Source organism: Ischnura elegans, chromosome 9 (assembly GCF_921293095.1).
Source record: "Ischnura elegans chromosome 9, ioIscEleg1.1, whole genome shotgun sequence".
NCBI classification, from domain to species: domain Eukaryota; kingdom Metazoa; phylum Arthropoda; class Insecta; order Odonata; family Coenagrionidae; genus Ischnura; species Ischnura elegans.
The window spans coordinates 22,785,659-22,804,866 of NC_060254.1; the positions used below are offsets into that span (position 1 = coordinate 22,785,659).

Genomic DNA, 19,208 nt, shown 5'->3' on the forward strand with positions numbered 1-19,208 from the left:
CTTTCCAACTTTTCCCATGATTATTTTTCAGGGACGATTGGAGTCTATAATTTTGAGTGTGCATGTCCAATTAGCTCTCCATATCCAACAATTTGATTGGAGTTTCATTTCCAATTAATGAAGGTCCCTATTGAGGAGTGCGTCAATATCTCGAGTAAAATACATATCTTGTAGATCTATAACAATTATTCGCTAATTTTTTCACTATTAGCGTTGTAAGTCAATGCCAATTAACGAAGTTATCAATTTGAAAAAATGTCAATTTGGTGAGCGTGGTGAAAAGGTCAATTTTCAAATGTGATGTAGGCATTTAAGGTCATAATGCCGTTGATCTCTTTTTGGGTAACTATTTGTTTCGTACTTGCTATTAATAGCAGGAAATAAGTTTTAGGTTGCATATTAAATTGCGCACAAAATTCCCGATGACCTAAGGATCACAAAAGTTTTTGCCAATAATTTTTTGGAACCTTGAGAACTTCTTTAAGAACAAAAATAAGATGTATATATAGTATTTCTCACACGTGATATTGGCAATGTTTCTATTAATAACAGCAATATTGTTGCTGTTCTATAAATATGCTTGTGAGGAATTAAAATTTATCGGAAAAAGGCATTAAAAATAGACATCTTGCTAAATTTATTATTACTCTCTGAAATTTTTTCATAGTTTTTCACGCATGCCTATCATTTTGGAGTTGAAATTGATTTTTAATTTTCTCAATTATTTTTTCTAACTTTCCACCTCTGTTGTGTCAGAGAACCCCAGTCAAACATTATAACAGTAATGCCTGTGTAGTTTGTGTATTTCTTGTAATGCCTGTATCTTTATTCGAGTGGTTTCTTGCGCCAATAGGTATTTTATAATGTTCATGCGACGAATTTTTGTTATTTAATTTCTTGCAGTATTTCAGCATGTACGAGTTTCATAACACGTCAACCGTTTACCTCAACATAACCCGTACCTCTTCTGTTTATCGTGGGTTCTCAGAAACATCTGAAACTATTCATTTACCTCCATGGGTCTGTGATAAATTGTTTGCTCTGTGTTGTCCACGAGAAAGAACATCCCAGCCATCCGCGCAGTTTTCATGCGTCGATTTATAGGAGGAGAATGAAAAGAGCTTTGGGCATATAAATAGTCGCCGCGACTCCGGCCCTTCAAAGCCAGGCGAGCAAATAGAAGGAAATTTTGATCCGTAAAGGTGCTGAGAGCAAACAATTAGCGGTCGGCGGAGGGTCCTGTTTTGACAGCATCGATGCGCTGAAATAAATTTTGACGAAGTCTCACCACGCGCCACGCGATTTCCTCGTCCGCATCTCGAGCCTGCATCCCCTCACGTCCGCGGTCAGGCGTGGTTAAATGGCCGCTGCCCTGCCCGCCCTGGAGCAAGCGTGAGACTTTGGAACGGACGCGGAAGGAGAACACAGACTTACTACTTCGTTTTCATGGGTTCTTCATTAGGCTACTGAGAGGTTAGGAGCCGACAAACAGTCACTGGGCCACAAAATGGGATTTATAGCGCGTTTGTATGCCACGTAAGCAGAAAATGGAAAATGGAAGAGTAGGTATATTATGTTCGGTTCACTTATATATGTAAATATATATCTCTCTGAAAAAGCCCGACCCGGATTTCATAACATAGTTACATCGTCAGGTCATTCACACAGGCCTAAAATCATCAGTTACAAGTAAGCGGTGTTGGCTAAGTTACAAAAAATTTGGCTGACATAAGTTGCAGTTAATCTCGGTAAAAAGGGGATAATTATTTATTTTTTCCTTATCTTGACCTCGTTTAATTCATGCTAAAATATTTCTTGGGGTGTAGGTCACGTTGACCCACACTCCAAGAAATATTTTAACTTGGGGATAATTATGGTAAAAGTTGATTTTATGAAATACTTTGAGACTGATTAAATTTAAACTAGTGATGGGTCGGTTCGATTCCTCGATTCTTCGATTCCTCGATTCTCGGCCAAGAACCGGAATCGAAAACGAGTACTTGCCAAGGCGAAAAATCGATTCCGATTCCAGTAGTACTTCAAACAACAAAATAAACGACCGCGTTTCCAACAGTCATTTGAATTTTCGCGCCACGTAATCGTAATAACAAAACACATATCTTCTTGGGATGTGCGAGTACTCAAAAATTCAGGTCGATCGAGTAGTTAGTACTCGACTCGAGCGTTTCGAGTCGCATTACGAATGTCGAGTCGAGTAGTTAAGGTTACAGTGCTTTCGAGGCTAGTAAGTCCAGCAATCTGCCGACAGGAAGCGCTATCATGAAACTCATGTAATAATGCAGTTTTTAAAGCCGATAAGTCATTCTAATGCCTTGGCCTGGTAGTTTCAGCTTGCCTAATACACTATAGTTGTCGACGTGGGCGCCGAATACCTTTACGCCAGCCGCGGCGGCCGATCGTCTTCCTACCCGGAGCACACTGGTCTGAAATCGGAAAAAGCTGGAATAAAGTCCAAAATGACCTTTTTGGGGATAGAGACTTGAAACTCAGCATAAATACTCATACATCATTACCAAATATTGCTTTATATGCCATTTCATATAAATACGAACCTTTAGTGAGATACAGAGGCCCAAGCATGACCAATTTTTCAATGCCACGCGAGATATCGTTTTTCCTCAAAAAATCTTTGAATTTATCCAAGTGGTTTTGCGTTGGTGTGAGTTTTATGGAATATAAAACGCAATATTCCTTTGATCTGGTGCTTTGCCTATAATTTCAATGACTTTCGAAGATTTTGGCTCTCATCTGTCGGGTTTTACAACGCAAAATGGCCGACCCGTTTTTCACGTGAAATTTGACATAAAGTAGACATTATCTTTCGTTTACGAAAAATATAACTCGGAAAATTTGTACCACAATATAAAGTAGAGATTTATAAAGAGTACTAATAAGAAATCTTGAAAAAAAAGTTTGCGACGAAGGAAATAAGAGCGATTTTTCAATCGCGCGTCAAGGCTGAGCTACACGTTGCGGAACTTTAAGGCTCGGTAACTGAGGCCGATTTTTCAAGTTTTTTAAAACATTAGTCTTGAAAATCGTCATTTAAAGCATAGATAATCGTCTTTATAGACTTAAAACACTAAACTGAGGATGTTAAAAAGGATTATATATAGATCGACTTGACCATTTAGCGCATTACTCGAGTGAAAATACTAAGGATTGGGTATTTTTTGGAACCATCCCACGCATAAGAAATATGCCTCGGGTATTGAAGTAAAGTGAAGAGATTAAGTCAGCATGCTTAAGAGAGAGAAAAAAGAACTATTTCCGTGAAAGGCAACAACCGATACCCTTTTTCCTTTTCCACCTTCGCCGAGGTGAGTCGCGCGGTAGGGGGAGTTTTCACACCACAAGGCTCTTTTAGCCTTTTTTATTACTGCGACCGTCCGATGTGATATTCATTTGTAGCGTTTAGTTTCTTTATTGAACTTAAAAAAAGCAAGAGATTTTAAGGTTGATTAAATGACGTGAGAAGTATAGCATTTTTTTTGGCTCTACAAAACTAAAGTTTAGTTCTATAGTTGTTCGCTTCGACCACTTGAATTCCATGAAGATTCAAGATCCAAAAAATCGTTGATATAATTTTTAATAAAAATTCCAAAGTCTCCGAAATCTTGCAATTTTGGTGGGAAAGTACTTGCCCAATAACACACATGTGTAGCAAAAGGCAATTTTCAGGCAGGCAGTAATACTGTAACATGGAGACGTCAAAACCTGCTGGCTGAGCATGTAGAATAATTGGTTTTTCTGCTTGAGAATTTGAAAGGGCCAAATATTACATGATTCATATACGTAGTATGTAATCTTTATTACAGCTATGAAAATTTCTGTACTCAGGTATGTTCTGTTTTGAAATTAAGCTATTAAATTTTAATTACATAGTGATTATTTGAAAGATGCTTTTGTCAACTGACTCTTTCACAGAGTAATATTTTTAGAAGTGGTTTTCTTGTTGCCTGGAATTAAGTGATATTTTTCTTGGAGCCTATGGCATCAGAATCGATGGAATCGGTATCGGTAGAACCGGAATCGAAATGTCAGAATCGGAATCGGGATCGGAATCGATAAAATTTTGGAATCGACCCATCACTAATTTAAACTTTTACCTTAAAAGTTATTTTTTAATCAATTAAAAACATTCTAGTGTAAAATTATCATAAAAATCATTGAATGGTGACCTTTAAACCGTATATTTTTCGAGCATTCTTTAGATACGCTACTTTGAACTAGCACCCTCCTTGTTACTCGGTTTTTTGTCACCCCCTTTCTCGTGCTCAACACTCTGAAATGGTTTACAGGATATCGCCGCTGAGGCATTCGTACCATCGCGGACATTCCTTTTGAGTGGTCTCCACTATTGTCGGTAAAGGGTACATTCCGAAACTTAGCTATGTTTGCATTCAAGCCCGTAAATTCACACTGCCCTGCTTTTTTTTGGATGTATTCGTTCCGGGCATATTCATTGCCTTATTGCACGACTCCCCTGCTATAAAGGAATTAGATACCGTTTTATTTTCCCTTTGTCAGCTCCGACAAGTTCCGTGCCCCAAGTTGAACAGATCGAAATTCACCAAAATTTAACGAATAACTTCAATTGAGGTTAAGTTTGATTCGATTTCATAATTTTTTTACGAATAAAACCTTAATATCTCTACATTACTATTCTACAGTTAAAGAATGGAGTCAAGGGTTCCACTATAAATTCAATGATTTCTTTGGTGATTGAAAGAATTGGAGAGTTTGTATATATCTACCGTAAGATTATTTTAGTCTTCCTTATGTTGTAATAATATCCAAAGGGGAATCAGACTTTAATTTAAATATTACGTCATGAGGGGGTACGCTTTTAATGAAAATTTCAATCTTGACAGGATAAGTGATAACAACAGACACCATTTTATATATAGAATCCACAAAATGATCACGTAACTGATTAGCACGAGGTGGAAAGGTTGAATTATTTTGAATGTAACCAACCTCGTTATGAACCACTTTCCACATATCCTTGCTCAGGGCCGGATTTACCCAAAGTTACGCTGTAGGCACCTCTCCATTGAGCGCCCCTCAACACTTGAGCCCCTCCCCCTCCCTCCCAGAGTTTTATGATAATGCATAGCCACTAGAATGAGGTAAGGTTCGGAAAAAAGGAATAAACACATATATGGCTGACAGCATAAGTTTATGCTTGAATTTTTACGCAGGGAAAACATAGACAATTCAATTAAATAAAACAGATATTCACAAAGTCAAAACTTATGCTTTTGAAAGAAATTCCTTAAGTTACCAGACATAATTAAAGATCCATCATACACGCTCCTCAGATCTAAACAAGTAATAATACTACAATGGAAATAAAATACGGATAAAATATAATAACACAACAGCGGAAAGTACATGGCATAAATGAAACTAGAGAGAGTCTTTTCTTAGTAACCACACAAAACACAACTGAATAACGATCATTATGATTTCACGACAAAACACGAAGATAGAGACCGAGATAGCACCCAATGTTGTTAATTACTGATGCTAGAGATATAAAACTATCGCATTTGAAATAATATCGCTTTCAGAAACATCGTGAATATCCGCTTCCGTCATACACCATTAGAATTTGTTTTCGAGAATATTTTGCATTTTATCAAAAATTAGGCGCCACAGTTTCATGATGCTATTTCTACAACTATGTGAATTTTGCCTACAAAAAAATTTAAAATGGTAGACCATAACCTGCACTTTTCATTTTATAAATTTTGTGGTGATACGTTAAAAAAATAGCATAGGAAAAAAATTTCATGCGGTGCGAGATGGAAGCGGAGACATTACTTAACGTAAATCATGCTTTCTTTATATCTATTATTTACGTTTGTAGAGACACATTTTCACCCTCAGGAACTTTTTTCCTCGAAGAGTACTTAAAATTGCACCCCCATACAACGCAGTGGTTCACCATTCTTCTTCTAAAAAGCACCAAAATCGGTAAAAGTAGCCGCTCTAATACACGGGTGTTAATGGCACACGAGTAGCGGTCGGCGAAGGCAAGATGGCTGGTTGCGCAAAATTGTTCTGCCGGCCGGCTTCAGCGCCACCGTGAGGAAAACATAGGGACTGCCAATCTAGAAGTATATATCTGTGATACCGACGACCGTACAGAATCTCTGGAAGTGCCGTCGTCGGTAGGGAAACCGTTGTCGGTACGGGTTGATGTACAGTCGGTGGGCTCGAAATGGAAACCGATCGGTGCGGTACTGACGAAATACAGAATACGGCCCCAGGTCAGTGGAGGTAGAGAGGGGCACAATAGATGGCCAGTGACGGTGATAACCTTCGGAGCAGCCTGCTCATTTTCGTCCGCCCGAGATTCGATCGATTCGATCTTCACAATCCCAATGGGAATGCGGAAATAGAATTTACCGCTCCCCCCCAACCCCCAAGTTATCTCGTCAAAAGAATATGACAACCCTTCCGCCGTAATTTCCCAATTGGACGACAGGCGCGAGCAGAGTGCATAAATAATAGTCTGCTTCCTAAAACCAGACGGATATAGTCATTGATTTTGCGTCAATGCGCCGTTAAAGCAACTAATTCGGCTGGTAACTTAGTAGCCAACTTTGGGCGCTTAGACTCGTAGTAAGAAAAACTACAAACAGACGATTTTGGAGATATTAATTCCTATTACAAGGTTGGATCCTATGAAGTGGGAGATATTAATTGATATTATAATTGGCTTCTGGAGATTCTCATCTATCTTTAATTACATTCAATTAACAGCTCCAATTTTGTGCAGTCATGGCCTTCGCGCGAGCTTAATAAATTAAAAGGCGCTTGGAGATATTTATTCCTAAAATGATTGGATTAAGGAAATACACTTATAAAATTCACACACGGTTTACAATTTACTACTAACTTAGTATGCAACAGGCGATGCTGTATTAGTTACGGCAATTGGCTAAATCATGGCGGCAGTTAAGAGCATGAGCTGTAACACACCGTTCGTCAAAATTCGATCGGAAAAGAATTGCCCACAGACAAAATTCATCGGTATCCGCCTCTATATTTGAGTTTAACATGAAATCTGCGATCATCTTGCAGCAGTAAGCGGTACACCGAATTAAAAAATAAATCAAACCTTCCAGGCAAGAGGTATGCTTCAATGGCAATAAGCGTAATTAAAATTCCGAATGAAAATATAATTAATATATATTTTTTATAATTATTGCGATAGTTCTGTTTTTGGTGCTATCGTAACTAGTAAGCACATCTTAATTCCGGAATGAATTCAAGGATTATCGACTTCTTGTACTAATAGTTAATTTCTCCGTGTACCTAAATCGGGTCGCTCAACTGTCAGCGACGCCAGTAACGATTTTTCCCCTTTTAAATGCACGGCGGATGACAGAGCATCTAGAAAACGCCCATCTAATCCATCCATCGCGTCGAAAAGCATCCAAAATCATAATCATGTAGAATACATTGAGGGAACCACATTCCAACGCGTAGTAGCTAGATTTATGCTGCCGCTTTGGACGCACTTTCATCGGTTTTCGAAAATGTCCGCAGTGCGGCGTTGAGTGCAGAGCGATCGAATTATTCGCAATATTGCAAATACAGTATTTACATTTGCGAGGAATAGAACTGAAAATTTGTGAATTTCGTATATCACATTATCATTCATATAAATTTCGGTTAACAGCGATAGCTATTGTTTACTTCTCCGCGTAATTCAGATCACTCTGGCCTCAAGCAATGCGATTGGCGACTTCTGAGAACTTCTGTGTGATCCAATTTAAATGCGGGGCAGCTGACAGCGCATCTATGGGCCTATTATGTTGTAATATAGGTGAGTGGACGGCTGCCTGGGCTGTGTTATGTGTGCTGTGGACAGAGGAAGGATGAGCTTGGAAGGGTATCGGCCCATTGTGCTCCTATCATGCCCTGCGCATTGGTTTCCATGCCCTTGGCCCGATGGGTCCATCCAGTAAGTTTTGCGTCCCAGTCCATAGTCATCATGTCACCGCTCAGTGCTCCAGAAACCCCGTTAATAAGGTTTGAGGCCTAAAATGACCTTACCTTCAGATAATTTTGACGGGTAAGGTGTTTCTAGGAAAATTCGTGCTACTTCTATTAGTGATAGTAACATGTGCATGAGAGAACACTGATTGGCACATACCAGTCTAAAAGTGAGCGCACTTGAGTTCGCCACTGTATTCCTAGTGCGCAGGTAAAGAAGTCTCCACTACAGAAGGCTATATCATCACTGCTATTGCACTTATTTGAGTTCTATAAAGTGGGAAAAGTATACATCAGCATTTTTTAATTCAATGCAAAAAATGTACTATTTTCGTATGTTAATTAAACTTTTACGATAAAACGGAAACGTACGTTATCGTAATTGACAAGTAATCAGTTAGGAAAAAGCACCGCACGGTTTTGCAAACATCTTGCATTGCAAAAGTGAGTGATCTAGAATAGTTTGCAAAAACCAGCATCTTACTCTGAAACAACACCTAGTTGAGGTTATTATTCAAAGTTAAAGCTTTGAAGTCCATGCTATATACCGTGCAGAAGCTCACTAAAGTTCGCAAATGAAGACAACCTCCAACCCTGCCCCTTCTTAAACTGTACATTGCCTGTAGCCTTCACTATTAACTTGGGACAAAGAGGAGAGTATTATATGGTTAACATCTCCTTTTCACGAAATCATGATCATCGTGGCTGATGTTCTTCAATTTTCATTAGTTGGCAACAAATAATTCATTGAAACTTATTCTAGGTAGACTAGGTATTCTTGGTAAACTAGGCATACTTTCCAGGTGACAAGATTCGGGATTACCCAAATCCAATGGTATCGTACACTCAGAAACAATACGCAATTTAATAAGATAATTCGGGCAAGGATGGGAAAGATAAGTGATGACGAAAGATATTATTTCTTATTTAGCCATTTTCTTATAATTTATTAAGCTAAATTAAAGTTGTGAACTATGTTTAATGAGTTAGTGACATCGCAAAAGTTCTGGTTCATTTCATCATTCACATATGCCCGATCTTTGATGGAAAGAATCGCTCATTAGAGTGTTTACAACAATAAAGCACGTGGGATGGATGCGCGAGGCCGAGAAGTAGCGTAGAAGCGGTGGAGCCCTCGGCAAGAGTCAGTGACGACATCAACTTATCAGCGAAAGGGGTTTAAACCCGTAGTCGATATTTCATCGCTAATAGCCCTAGAAGTAGGCGAAGGACCGAAAAACGGATAAAATTAAACGGTTCTCTTTATTTTTCAAGCTCTATCGCAATTCAAAATAACTAAAAAATAGTGGGAGAGATTAAGAATTTCTATGCTCGCGTTAACTTTATTTTTTGAAGTTCCGAGGTAAAATTCGTAATCAGCGACCACAAAAATCAATCAACACTGTACTTTGTGCCGTACTTTCAGCATTCTGGACCGATGTACGCCGTTTTCCTGCTTCTGGGTATGATTCTCTCCATTTCGACGAGGCCGTACTTACACAACTTCCTTTCTTAGGCGCGTTTTTGCTCGCTTTATTGTTTTTTCACCTCCCGTTCGATCCTATTCCCCAACGTAACGGATTTAGATGCACCACCACTCTTCATGTGCACTCCTATATCTCCTCCCTGAGGTCGTCAAACCTGGAACCCATCTCTTTTTTCCATCTCTTTGTCCACGCCTCCGGACGTGTTCGTGGAAACCCCGCCCTATTTCGGGGCCCAGTGAAAGGATGTTGATATGGACACCACGCCGGCCGTTCTCTTGGACGGAAGCAGGATGGGGTCCTTCACACACATCCGAAATCGGAATTCCATAAAAGATATTGGCGGACGAATGGGATAGATAAAGAATGACGAAATGGAAATCTTCCTCATTTCCTCGTTATGTTGAAATGAAAAATTGTGGAGGTTGCCGCCCACTTTTCATTAGTTGGTGACGTCACTGGAGATTTAGCTCATTAACTAGCGCATTGGTAATCGCTCGATGACAGAAATAATCCCCCAGTGTTTTTCTTTTGTTTTTGGCAAAATTTTGTCCTGTGTTATCTCGAGCATTATCATTGTGTCTCTTTGGAGATACCATTTTATCACTGTGTAAACTGTATGTGTATGTATATATTACAAATGTTCAAATATATTGTGTGTGATGGAAGATTTAATTTCTGAAAAGACAATATGATTGCAGAGTGACCTACATATCTATTTACATACATGAGGAATGTAGGTCATCACCAATGATAAATATTGACGTAAAGTTATGTTTACATGCATAGATTGTTTTAATTTCCAGTGTTTTTATGCGACAAATACCGCTGATGTAGTCCCATGTATTGGCCACGAGATGACTCTGGGCACATACCCGCCATAAGGGAAGATACGTAGATGAGGAAATGAAACGAAAGATTGACACACTCACACAGACAGTAGGATTAATGTAGCACATGGGTTTCGGGAAACGCCTTTTCCAGCAAGGAGAAATCAACCATTTTGGTCACATAGGGTACACAAACATAAATACAAAGAGAAGATGAAGCAAACAGATAGGAATACCAACATATGACGATGACACTATCGTTTGTGTTGGTATCTCCTTGTAAACAACTCTAAACTGATCACGAAAGTTTCTCACGGGTTTTATTCCAGGTAGTCTTTATCCCCGCAATTATTTGAGTGTGCAATACAACCCTAATTTTTATTACTAATTAATTGTTCATTAAATAGTCGGCAGAAATGAATGATCTTGGCTAAAAGAAGTTATTAATGGATTATATTCCATATTTCAATTACGTTTACAGAGGTTAATGCATTGGCCATTATATTTTATAGTATCGATTTTCTCCATCCAATAAACATTCAAATTATCTCCTAAGATTTAAGGCTTATTTTTAAATTAGACTATAGTTTGAGAGAGATATGTTGCTGAAAGATTCAGTGGCAACAGTGATTTCGGAAGATTCATGCGATAACTATAACTATATTAATGATAACGATATCTAAATCCATAACGAATGTTGGTCTCCATCCGATCATCAATGATAAAAGCTGTAAAATTTCGTTCTCAGCGAAATAATACTCATCTCGAAATACATATCTTTGATTAAAATTGCATCTACGACTAAGTTTGATGGTTCTTCACGTTCACTTAACTCTAACGATAGTTCCTTACGGGATTTGATTAATGATATAAAATTTCAATTCTCGCATAAATTTATTGGAAGGTTGAAATTTGGGTTGGCTTGCGACAGAACGCAATATGAAAGTAAAACAGTCATATTTCAATGTTTATTTCTCTAAATTCTACCATTTTTACGTGCCCTCTCGAGTTGTCCGAGCTGATATTTGGCGAGTTACACTAGTAATCTCAGTAATCACAGAGACCTATGCGGTACAAAAAATCCTGATGAATACGAATAGTACACTGTGGCAAGCTCCTCTCTTAGAAGTATAAAATTTAAAGTATAAAGTTTTAATCAGCTTTTATCGATTTGGGACCGTTTTGCGATATGAGAAAATAATTTTGATAGATTAAAAAGTAAATATTGGTGTATTCCACACAGTATTCCTAAAAGACTTCAACTGGTTTCGACCTTCCCTGGTGAACCTCTTGATGATGACCTTTATAGGTCGAAGCCGATTGAGTTTTTTTATACATACTGTATGGCATACAACAAAGTTTACTTTTTAATATAGCATATCGCCAAAGTGAACTTTCCACAAAGTGAACACGCAAACCATTGATTTCAAAATAATTTTTACCCTTGATTCCTGTCTTTTTTCCTCTCTCTCTCTCCCTCGGAAAAAGTTTCACGAATATGTTACTGTAATGAACATTTTACCTATATGATCTTGAGATTCATTTTTTTTTGTCTCTCCCTTTCGCTGAACGTAGCGGTGCAGAACGAGCGGCAGCCTCGCAACACAGCCACCATCCGACCGGAGGCGCTAGTAGAAATGGACCACGAGAGGGCGCTGAGGGAAGCTGCCGTCGCCGTCGGCGTATTCGGGTGAGTTAAACCGGATTCACCACCAAAAAAAAAAGTACTCCAGCAGGAATCATGCCCTTATTCCATTGCAGTCAGTTTTTGGTTCGTCAACCGGATGCTATTTAGTAGAATCCATGAAAAAAGAGTGTATCCGGGTGATCATTGGATAACGCCTCAAACGCAACCACAAAATTGACCCCAAGGATGAAATTCTCTATGAAAAAATCATTTGCCTTAGTCGAAATTCTGGTTCTACCGATTCTCGTTCAGGTATGCTATCAGCTACTAGTAACAGTAGCAGCGTTTTGATTGCTAGTTCTTGGGTAATGGTTTTTTATTAGTAGAATCAGTGCACTTTTTTATTTTCCACGCTTTATCCACATAATACCACGAAAAATGTTATGCTGTTTTAATCCGTCTTTCTCAAGTGGAAAATTGGATGTGTGGCTATGGTACTTTTCAGTTGACCGTGGAGGAGTACAAACGTTACGCTCAGCAACTGCCGCAAGGCAAATTTACCGACGCTGCACATCGACATGTATATGCTTTTGATTTCATGGATCCATTAGCACAAAGTCAAATTGGAAATACTGCTTGTGAGGCGTTTCACATAAATAATTAAATTTCGTAGTAAATTGAATGTAAATAGCGTAGTCCTTGAAGCATACCTGTTATGCGGTAGAATAATTTTCAAATAGAATCTATAATACTGTTTCCTGAAGTCTGTATCGTTACTTCTGCGTGTAAGTTCTGCAAATCTTGAATTGTATATAGCCGTCCAAGCAAAGAATCGGTAAGGGCCATGAAATTGCGCATGACATTATCTTAGCAAGCTGTATGAGCGAGAGCTTTTATTCCAAAGTAAAATATTGACATATGATTATTCGCATATGAGCTCCTCCGGTTTTACATGTAGAACGTAGCACGAAAAGAATTTACTATTCCATTTCCTTTGAATTTAACATGCAGTGTCGGGATCCTAGAATAAAATTTTTAATGCCTATTTATTTTTGAACGAATTTGCACAAAAACGATTGATTTTACAATGAAAATTATATATAGTATAAATATTTTAAAAAAAGGATCTCTCATGGTGCAAAAGGGAGCACTTTCACTGGGAAATAAATCTTTATTCTAATCCACTTGGCCAATCATCTGGGCTCGCTCGGAATTTGTATAACATTTAGTGGCGTCGCGGTCGGAGGGAAATACAAGTTCGTTGGAGAAACGGGAGCATGGTCGAATGGCGCTCAAGGAACAAATTCGAGCGCGTGTCGCGGGTCCCATTCGGATCGCAGAGAAAGGACAAGGCAGGGAAGAAAACAACATCGCTGCTGTTACGAGAGGAGAGCCGCGGCGAACACCCGTCGCGAGGAACGGAAATAGGAATTGATTCCGAGGCCGACACGAGTCGAGGTGCACGATAATTGCCGTTTTACGCGCCCAACCCCAAACTCTCCCGCTACAATTCACCGTGCACAGATTGAGCAGCCCCGGATAAAGCGTAGGGGGTTGGGGGAGATTGGAGTTAGCAGCGGGCAAACATTCGAAACAGGTTTGTTTATACTGTTGCTGGACCGCGCTGCGACCCTCGATCACCACATATTTCTTCCTCGGGCGCGTTCGGATTGTGGGCCGACTGGGGAACGGGGCTCGGAGCATTGTATACGCTGGGGAGAGTCGCATATGGCCCGGAATATCTGCTATGAACGGGGATAAATATCATCTCATAACCTGTCCTCCTCCTACCCCTTACACCCCTTTTTCTCCCTCCCCGACCCTTCCCAAACCCTTTTCACCCCTCCTGCCCCTATCCACATCCCTTAAATAAACCACCACACCAGGAAGTCTCGTCATTTTTTTTGTTATACATCTGAATCGACGACCTTGACCCGATAATCAATCTAAAAGGTGAATGCGTATGGTTGGTTTGACGCATGCTCTCTCTCTCCGTGTTACCTCCCTGCTCTTATTTCTTCTTATTCCTTTCGCCTGCTAGAGTGATGTGATCCTTAAAGCCATCTCGAACGCCCCCCGACGGCAGATAGTGTGCACATGTGGGCACTTTCCGCTGCCCTTAGACGTTCTTCAATTCAGCATACGAGTGAGAGGCGAACACATGTCATTTAGTGCGGGACACCTATTTGCATTCCAAACGTTCCCCATTTGCTTCGCCACCGCTGAGTCCTCTGAATCATTTGACCAGCATTTGCGAGGCGGTGGCTCCCGTCTGCCATTTAATCATTGCCCCATTCTGATTATTGAGTTCTCCTTGGATGTCTTAAATTATAAAATGCACCTTATTTAAATGCGCAAAAGAAGTTTGTGGGGACGAATTCGTACCTAATGGATGGGTGTACAGTAAAAGATATCCATTAATAGCGTAAATAAGGGTGCATGAGGAGGATAAAATCCTCACCAATAACCCTAAAAATATTCGTATCGCAGCAATGATTCAACAATAGAAGTAAGGAAAAAATGTATCAGAACTTACATTTGGGGTATGATTCTATGAGGAATTGAATCATGGACAATAATAGCGGGGAAGAAATGAAACGTAGAGTCATTCGAAATGTGGCGCTACAGTAGAAAAATGAGTATCAAATGGATCGACTGAGTAAGTATTGTGGAAGTCCTCAGATTGAGTGGGAGATAAGAGAAGCCTCGTGAAAACCTAGTTAGGCAGATGAAATAATATAATCGGCCATATCGAGATAAATGATGAACTTATTTGGAAAAAGAAAACAATATTTTTTATAGACCAAGACGTCATGTACAAAGTGTGTTGCATGGAAGTCATTGATGTGTCGTACGTCACACCTAAATCTTTCATTGTATTAGTTTAATTTGAATCATATTTTATTATACTCTGTATGGTCGGATATCAATAGGGTGGTTTCCTATTATTTTTTTATTGCCTAAATCGAAAGATTATTAATCCTGGAGTGCGTATTTCACGCTTTTAGATTTTTATATGACGATATCTATTTTTCGCGATTAAATGAGAAGTGAAAATTTTCAAGCGCGCGAAAACGCGACGGCTAAGTGTGAATGCTGGGAAAAGCCCGTGTGACGTCGTTCTGGTTCCCGCTGCCGCAGGTGAGGTGACCTTGGGGCGAGGCTTTGAGCGCCGATACGATGCTGGATGCTAGCAGGTAGCAGAGTACCCTGCTAGCTGGTAGCGCTTTGCTTAAATAAGGATTATTAATACTTTATCAAACGAAGGAAACCTTCCGACCTTAGCCAGTTTTAATAGGTGATTATTAAGACATGTTTCCCTGAGCTCTGTGCCTTATGCATGCATTGGTAATCTCAGACGATGTAAAACTCCTATCTACTCGTAAAGAAACTAGGTCCCTGTGACGTCACGTGGAGTGGCATCGCATGGGCGCCAATCTGGCCTTTTTCAAATGAGGATAAAATTGACCATTGCCATTTATCTAAACCGGTATTTCTAAAACCAAATAATTTGTATACTATGAATACACTAATTGTGGGTAACGAATCGCAATCAATGCCTTTCGTTTTCCTTGATGAAGGTAACTATCCTATTCTGATGGACACGCCGAGAAGTCAAAAAGCGCTCTACCCATTCTATGAGTCCTATAGGCACAGCGTAACCAATGGTTTGATCCACGTCCATCCAACTTTCTCTCTACCATTATGTCCTTTCCTTGTCCTTTCTTCCGCTAACTGACTGCCACATCTTCACCTCCCGAACCATTCCACCCCATCTCACCAACACTTTACCCTCTCCCTGTTGTGATGCTAATGGGTTTGGAGGAAGGGGGTCCGCAGCACCCCGGGGGTGAAAGAGGCCGCAGGATTGTTGCCGTCGCGTCGCTGGGTTTTCGGCCTCACCCTCCCCTTCGCCTTCACCCAAGATGGGAGCTCAGAAGGGGCGGGAAGGGCCGCACATATATCCGTCGGGGGTTGCTCTCCCGGGCTGTGATTTTGCGTGAGCGCGTGTTGCTTCTGGGTGGTTTTTGTCCCCGGATGTGTGTGGGCGGGATCTAAGGGGGCGGGACCCCCTCCTTTTGTCCAATCTGTTAGTACTTGATTGATCGGGAGCGTGGATGCAGTTTGCTTTATGAAGTGGGCGTCGGAGACCCGCCCGTGCAGACGTGGCGAATCCATCTTAAACAGTTGTTTTTTGTACTTGCTTTATTGATTGATGATCAGGAACTGATGGTTTAGAGATAGAATACAGGTCATCCCAGAACGGTCATCTTCCTTCTGATATTTTGCTCTTCGGCCTCTGATAATAAATCATGTCGTTGATATTTCCTCGGTTAACTGAGCGGATAATTGAATAAACTCTTGCTAAGCGATCGCTGCGATTTCTTGAGCTATCCCTCACTTTCGGCATTCAAAGCCGCATTACATCGTTAGGAGTCAAGTTTTGATATACCAAAACGGGAGGAATAAATGGCCATAGGTAGTTAATATTAGATTCCATCATATTTTTAATTTCATTAATTTCACTCGAATTACTTAAACGGCTAGGTATGAATGCTGGGAAAATCCCGTGTGATGTCATTCTGGTTCCGTCTGCCGCCATGTGAGGCCACCTTGGTGCGAGGCTATGAGCGCCGCTATGATGCAGGCTGCTTGCATGTAGCAGAGTACCCTGCAATCAGGTAGTGCTTGGCTTAAATAGGGATTATTAATACCCTATCAAACGAAGGAAACTTTCCGACCATAGGCAATTTTAATAGGTGTTTATTAAGAGAAGTTTCCCTGAGCTCTGTGCCTCATGCATGCAATGGTAATCTCAGACGATGTAAAACTCCTGACTACTCGTATAGCATCTGGGAGAGACTTAGCACAACCACACATTTTTGCATATTTATGGAAAGTGGAATTCTTCCATTTCAATGAAATCAATCCACGAAATGGAAAATACAAGCAGAGAGAAGAGCAAACGGCTTTAAACTTCGTAGTAGATGAAGTTTGACGGTAGGGATAAAAAAAAATTTCCTACATTTCATGGGATTTATAACTTTAAAAAAAATAATTTAGTGGCTAAGAGATACAAATGAAAAATGACTGCAAAAAGAGAAACTAATTTTAAATGGCTGCTGTTTCGCCTGCGAATCCTTTTAGTTTCAAAAACATAATTTCGCACCGTCTCCATGGAAATGAGTATTTTTTTTTCAAATGTCCGCTAAAAATGAAGTTAATTTATTACTTCAATAATAGCTCAGATAGGATAGAAAGCCCAATTTTTCAATCAGCTCTTAGCAGGGTAAAGTAAAGCACGGAATGGCATTTTATTTTTATTTAGCTCACTTAATCGGATAATTCGCATGCGCGTTTGTCAGTTTCGCGGGAGCAAGCAGATTGTGCGAAGTACACGTGGAATCACATGGCGGCGACACCACCAGTGCTCCCCTCTGGTGGCGAATGCTGGGACCCTCCCTTGCTTTTATTGCCCCATACTCCGGATGAGGCACCTGCTCTCTCTATCTCTCATTCCACCCCTCCACTCCTCCATCGCCGTGGCACCACATCCGACGCCGATTCCGATAAAACCCCCCTCCCTCTCTGCCGGCCTAACCGCTGCCCCCGGTAGCCACGCCGCCAGAGCCCACGCGATGCCATCCCCCGTTCGCCGCCTTTCCAATCTCACTCCCCTCAAACTAAACTCATCCCTCAAACTCCATCTAAAACCTTAACCTCTTCGCTCAGCTGGATCGAGCTTGTGGATAGCCCCTCCCCTTGGCTCGCGGTCATCAAAAGGAACCAAAAATAATGTACCATAATAGGGTGGTTTCCTATTATTTTTTTATTGCCTAAATCGAAAGATTATTACTCCTGGAGTACGCATTTCACGCTCTTGGATTTTTAAATGACGATATCTATTTTTCGCGATTAAATGAAAAGTGAAATTTTTCAAGCGCGCGAAAATGCGACGGCTAAGTAGGAATGCTGGGAAAAGCCCGTCTGACGTATTTCTGGTTCCAGCTGTCCTGTGAGGTGACTTAGGGGCAAGGCTTCGAGCGCTGATACGATGCAGGCTGCTACCAGGTAGCAGAGTACCATAATAGCTGGTAGAGCTTGGCTTAAATAAGGAATATTAATACCCTATCAAACGAAGGAAACTTTCCGAGCATAGGCAATTTTAATGGGTGATTAGTAAGAGATGTTTCCCTGAGCTCTGTGCCTCATGCATGCATTGGTAATCTCAGACGATGTAAAACTCCTGATAACTCGTATTGCATCCGGGCCCCTGTGACATCACGTGGAGTGGCATCACTTGGCCACCAATCTGGCCTTTTTCAAATGCGGTTAAAATTGACCATTGCCATTCGTCTATACTGGGATTTTTAAAACAAAATAATTTTTATATTATGAATACACTAACGGTGGGCAACGAATCGCAATCAATGCCTTTCGTTGTATTTGATGAAGGAAACTACCCTATTGTTGAAGTAAGATTACTCGATGAAGAATCTTGAGTTTTTTCCAGTGAATGACTTGAATGAATCATTCTCGGCTTTCCAACCGGTTTGGCGTCTGCATATTGTAGGCTGACGTTTCGTTGAGAGAGTTTCCCAATATCTTCAGGGGTGATAATCCGTGGGCCTTCAACATGCAGACTCTAACCCGGTTGGAAACCTGAGAAGAATTTATTAATGATTTCTTGCCTTTCCGCCGATTTTCAGCGAAGAATTCTTCTCTGGCTCTGCGCCGGGTAAGTGAATGTAATGTTTTCCACGTTGCGGATAGCTACTCGTTACCCGTCTTAGAAAGAAATTATATTGAGTGGACGTGACGCAAACCGTTATTCCTGTGAAGAACTTAGCGCGAACTGCCATACTCCTTGCATTGAAATTAAGTGGTTGACAATTGCTTGAAGATGGGTTAAGAGTTGACACCCGAAAGGTTGCATTGCACTCATGTCAGTTACCTGGTGTAGAGCCCAATAAGTGTTTCCCACTACAATTATTGAGCTTTTTACTCCCGAGTTAATATTATTAGAAGGTATTGTATCATAGGAAAATGAAATCAACGGTACGGGGCGATTTAATGGAGAATATTGATGTAAAATGAAATATGAAAAGGATGTAGTAGTATATAAAAAGGCTAGGTTATTGATTTTTGCTACTGATTAAATATCACTTTCTCTTCAACCATCAAACTCCATCTAAAACCTCAATCTCATCGCTCTACCTTATGTATCTTCAC

At 40.3% G+C, this 19,208-nt stretch overlaps 1 protein-coding gene across 1 annotated transcript in view; it reads left to right on the forward strand.

Annotated features, from left to right (window-relative positions):
- The window catches only part of LOC124165910 (homeobox protein engrailed-1-like), a 60,768-nt gene that overhangs the window by 19,308 nt on the left and 22,252 nt on the right, over positions 1-19,208 (forward strand). The window contains exon 2 of the mRNA XM_046543448.1: positions 11,924-12,038. Within this exon, the coding sequence (XP_046399404.1) occupies positions 11,924-12,038 (115 nt within the window). The remainder of the gene's footprint in view (positions 1-11,923; positions 12,039-19,208) is intronic.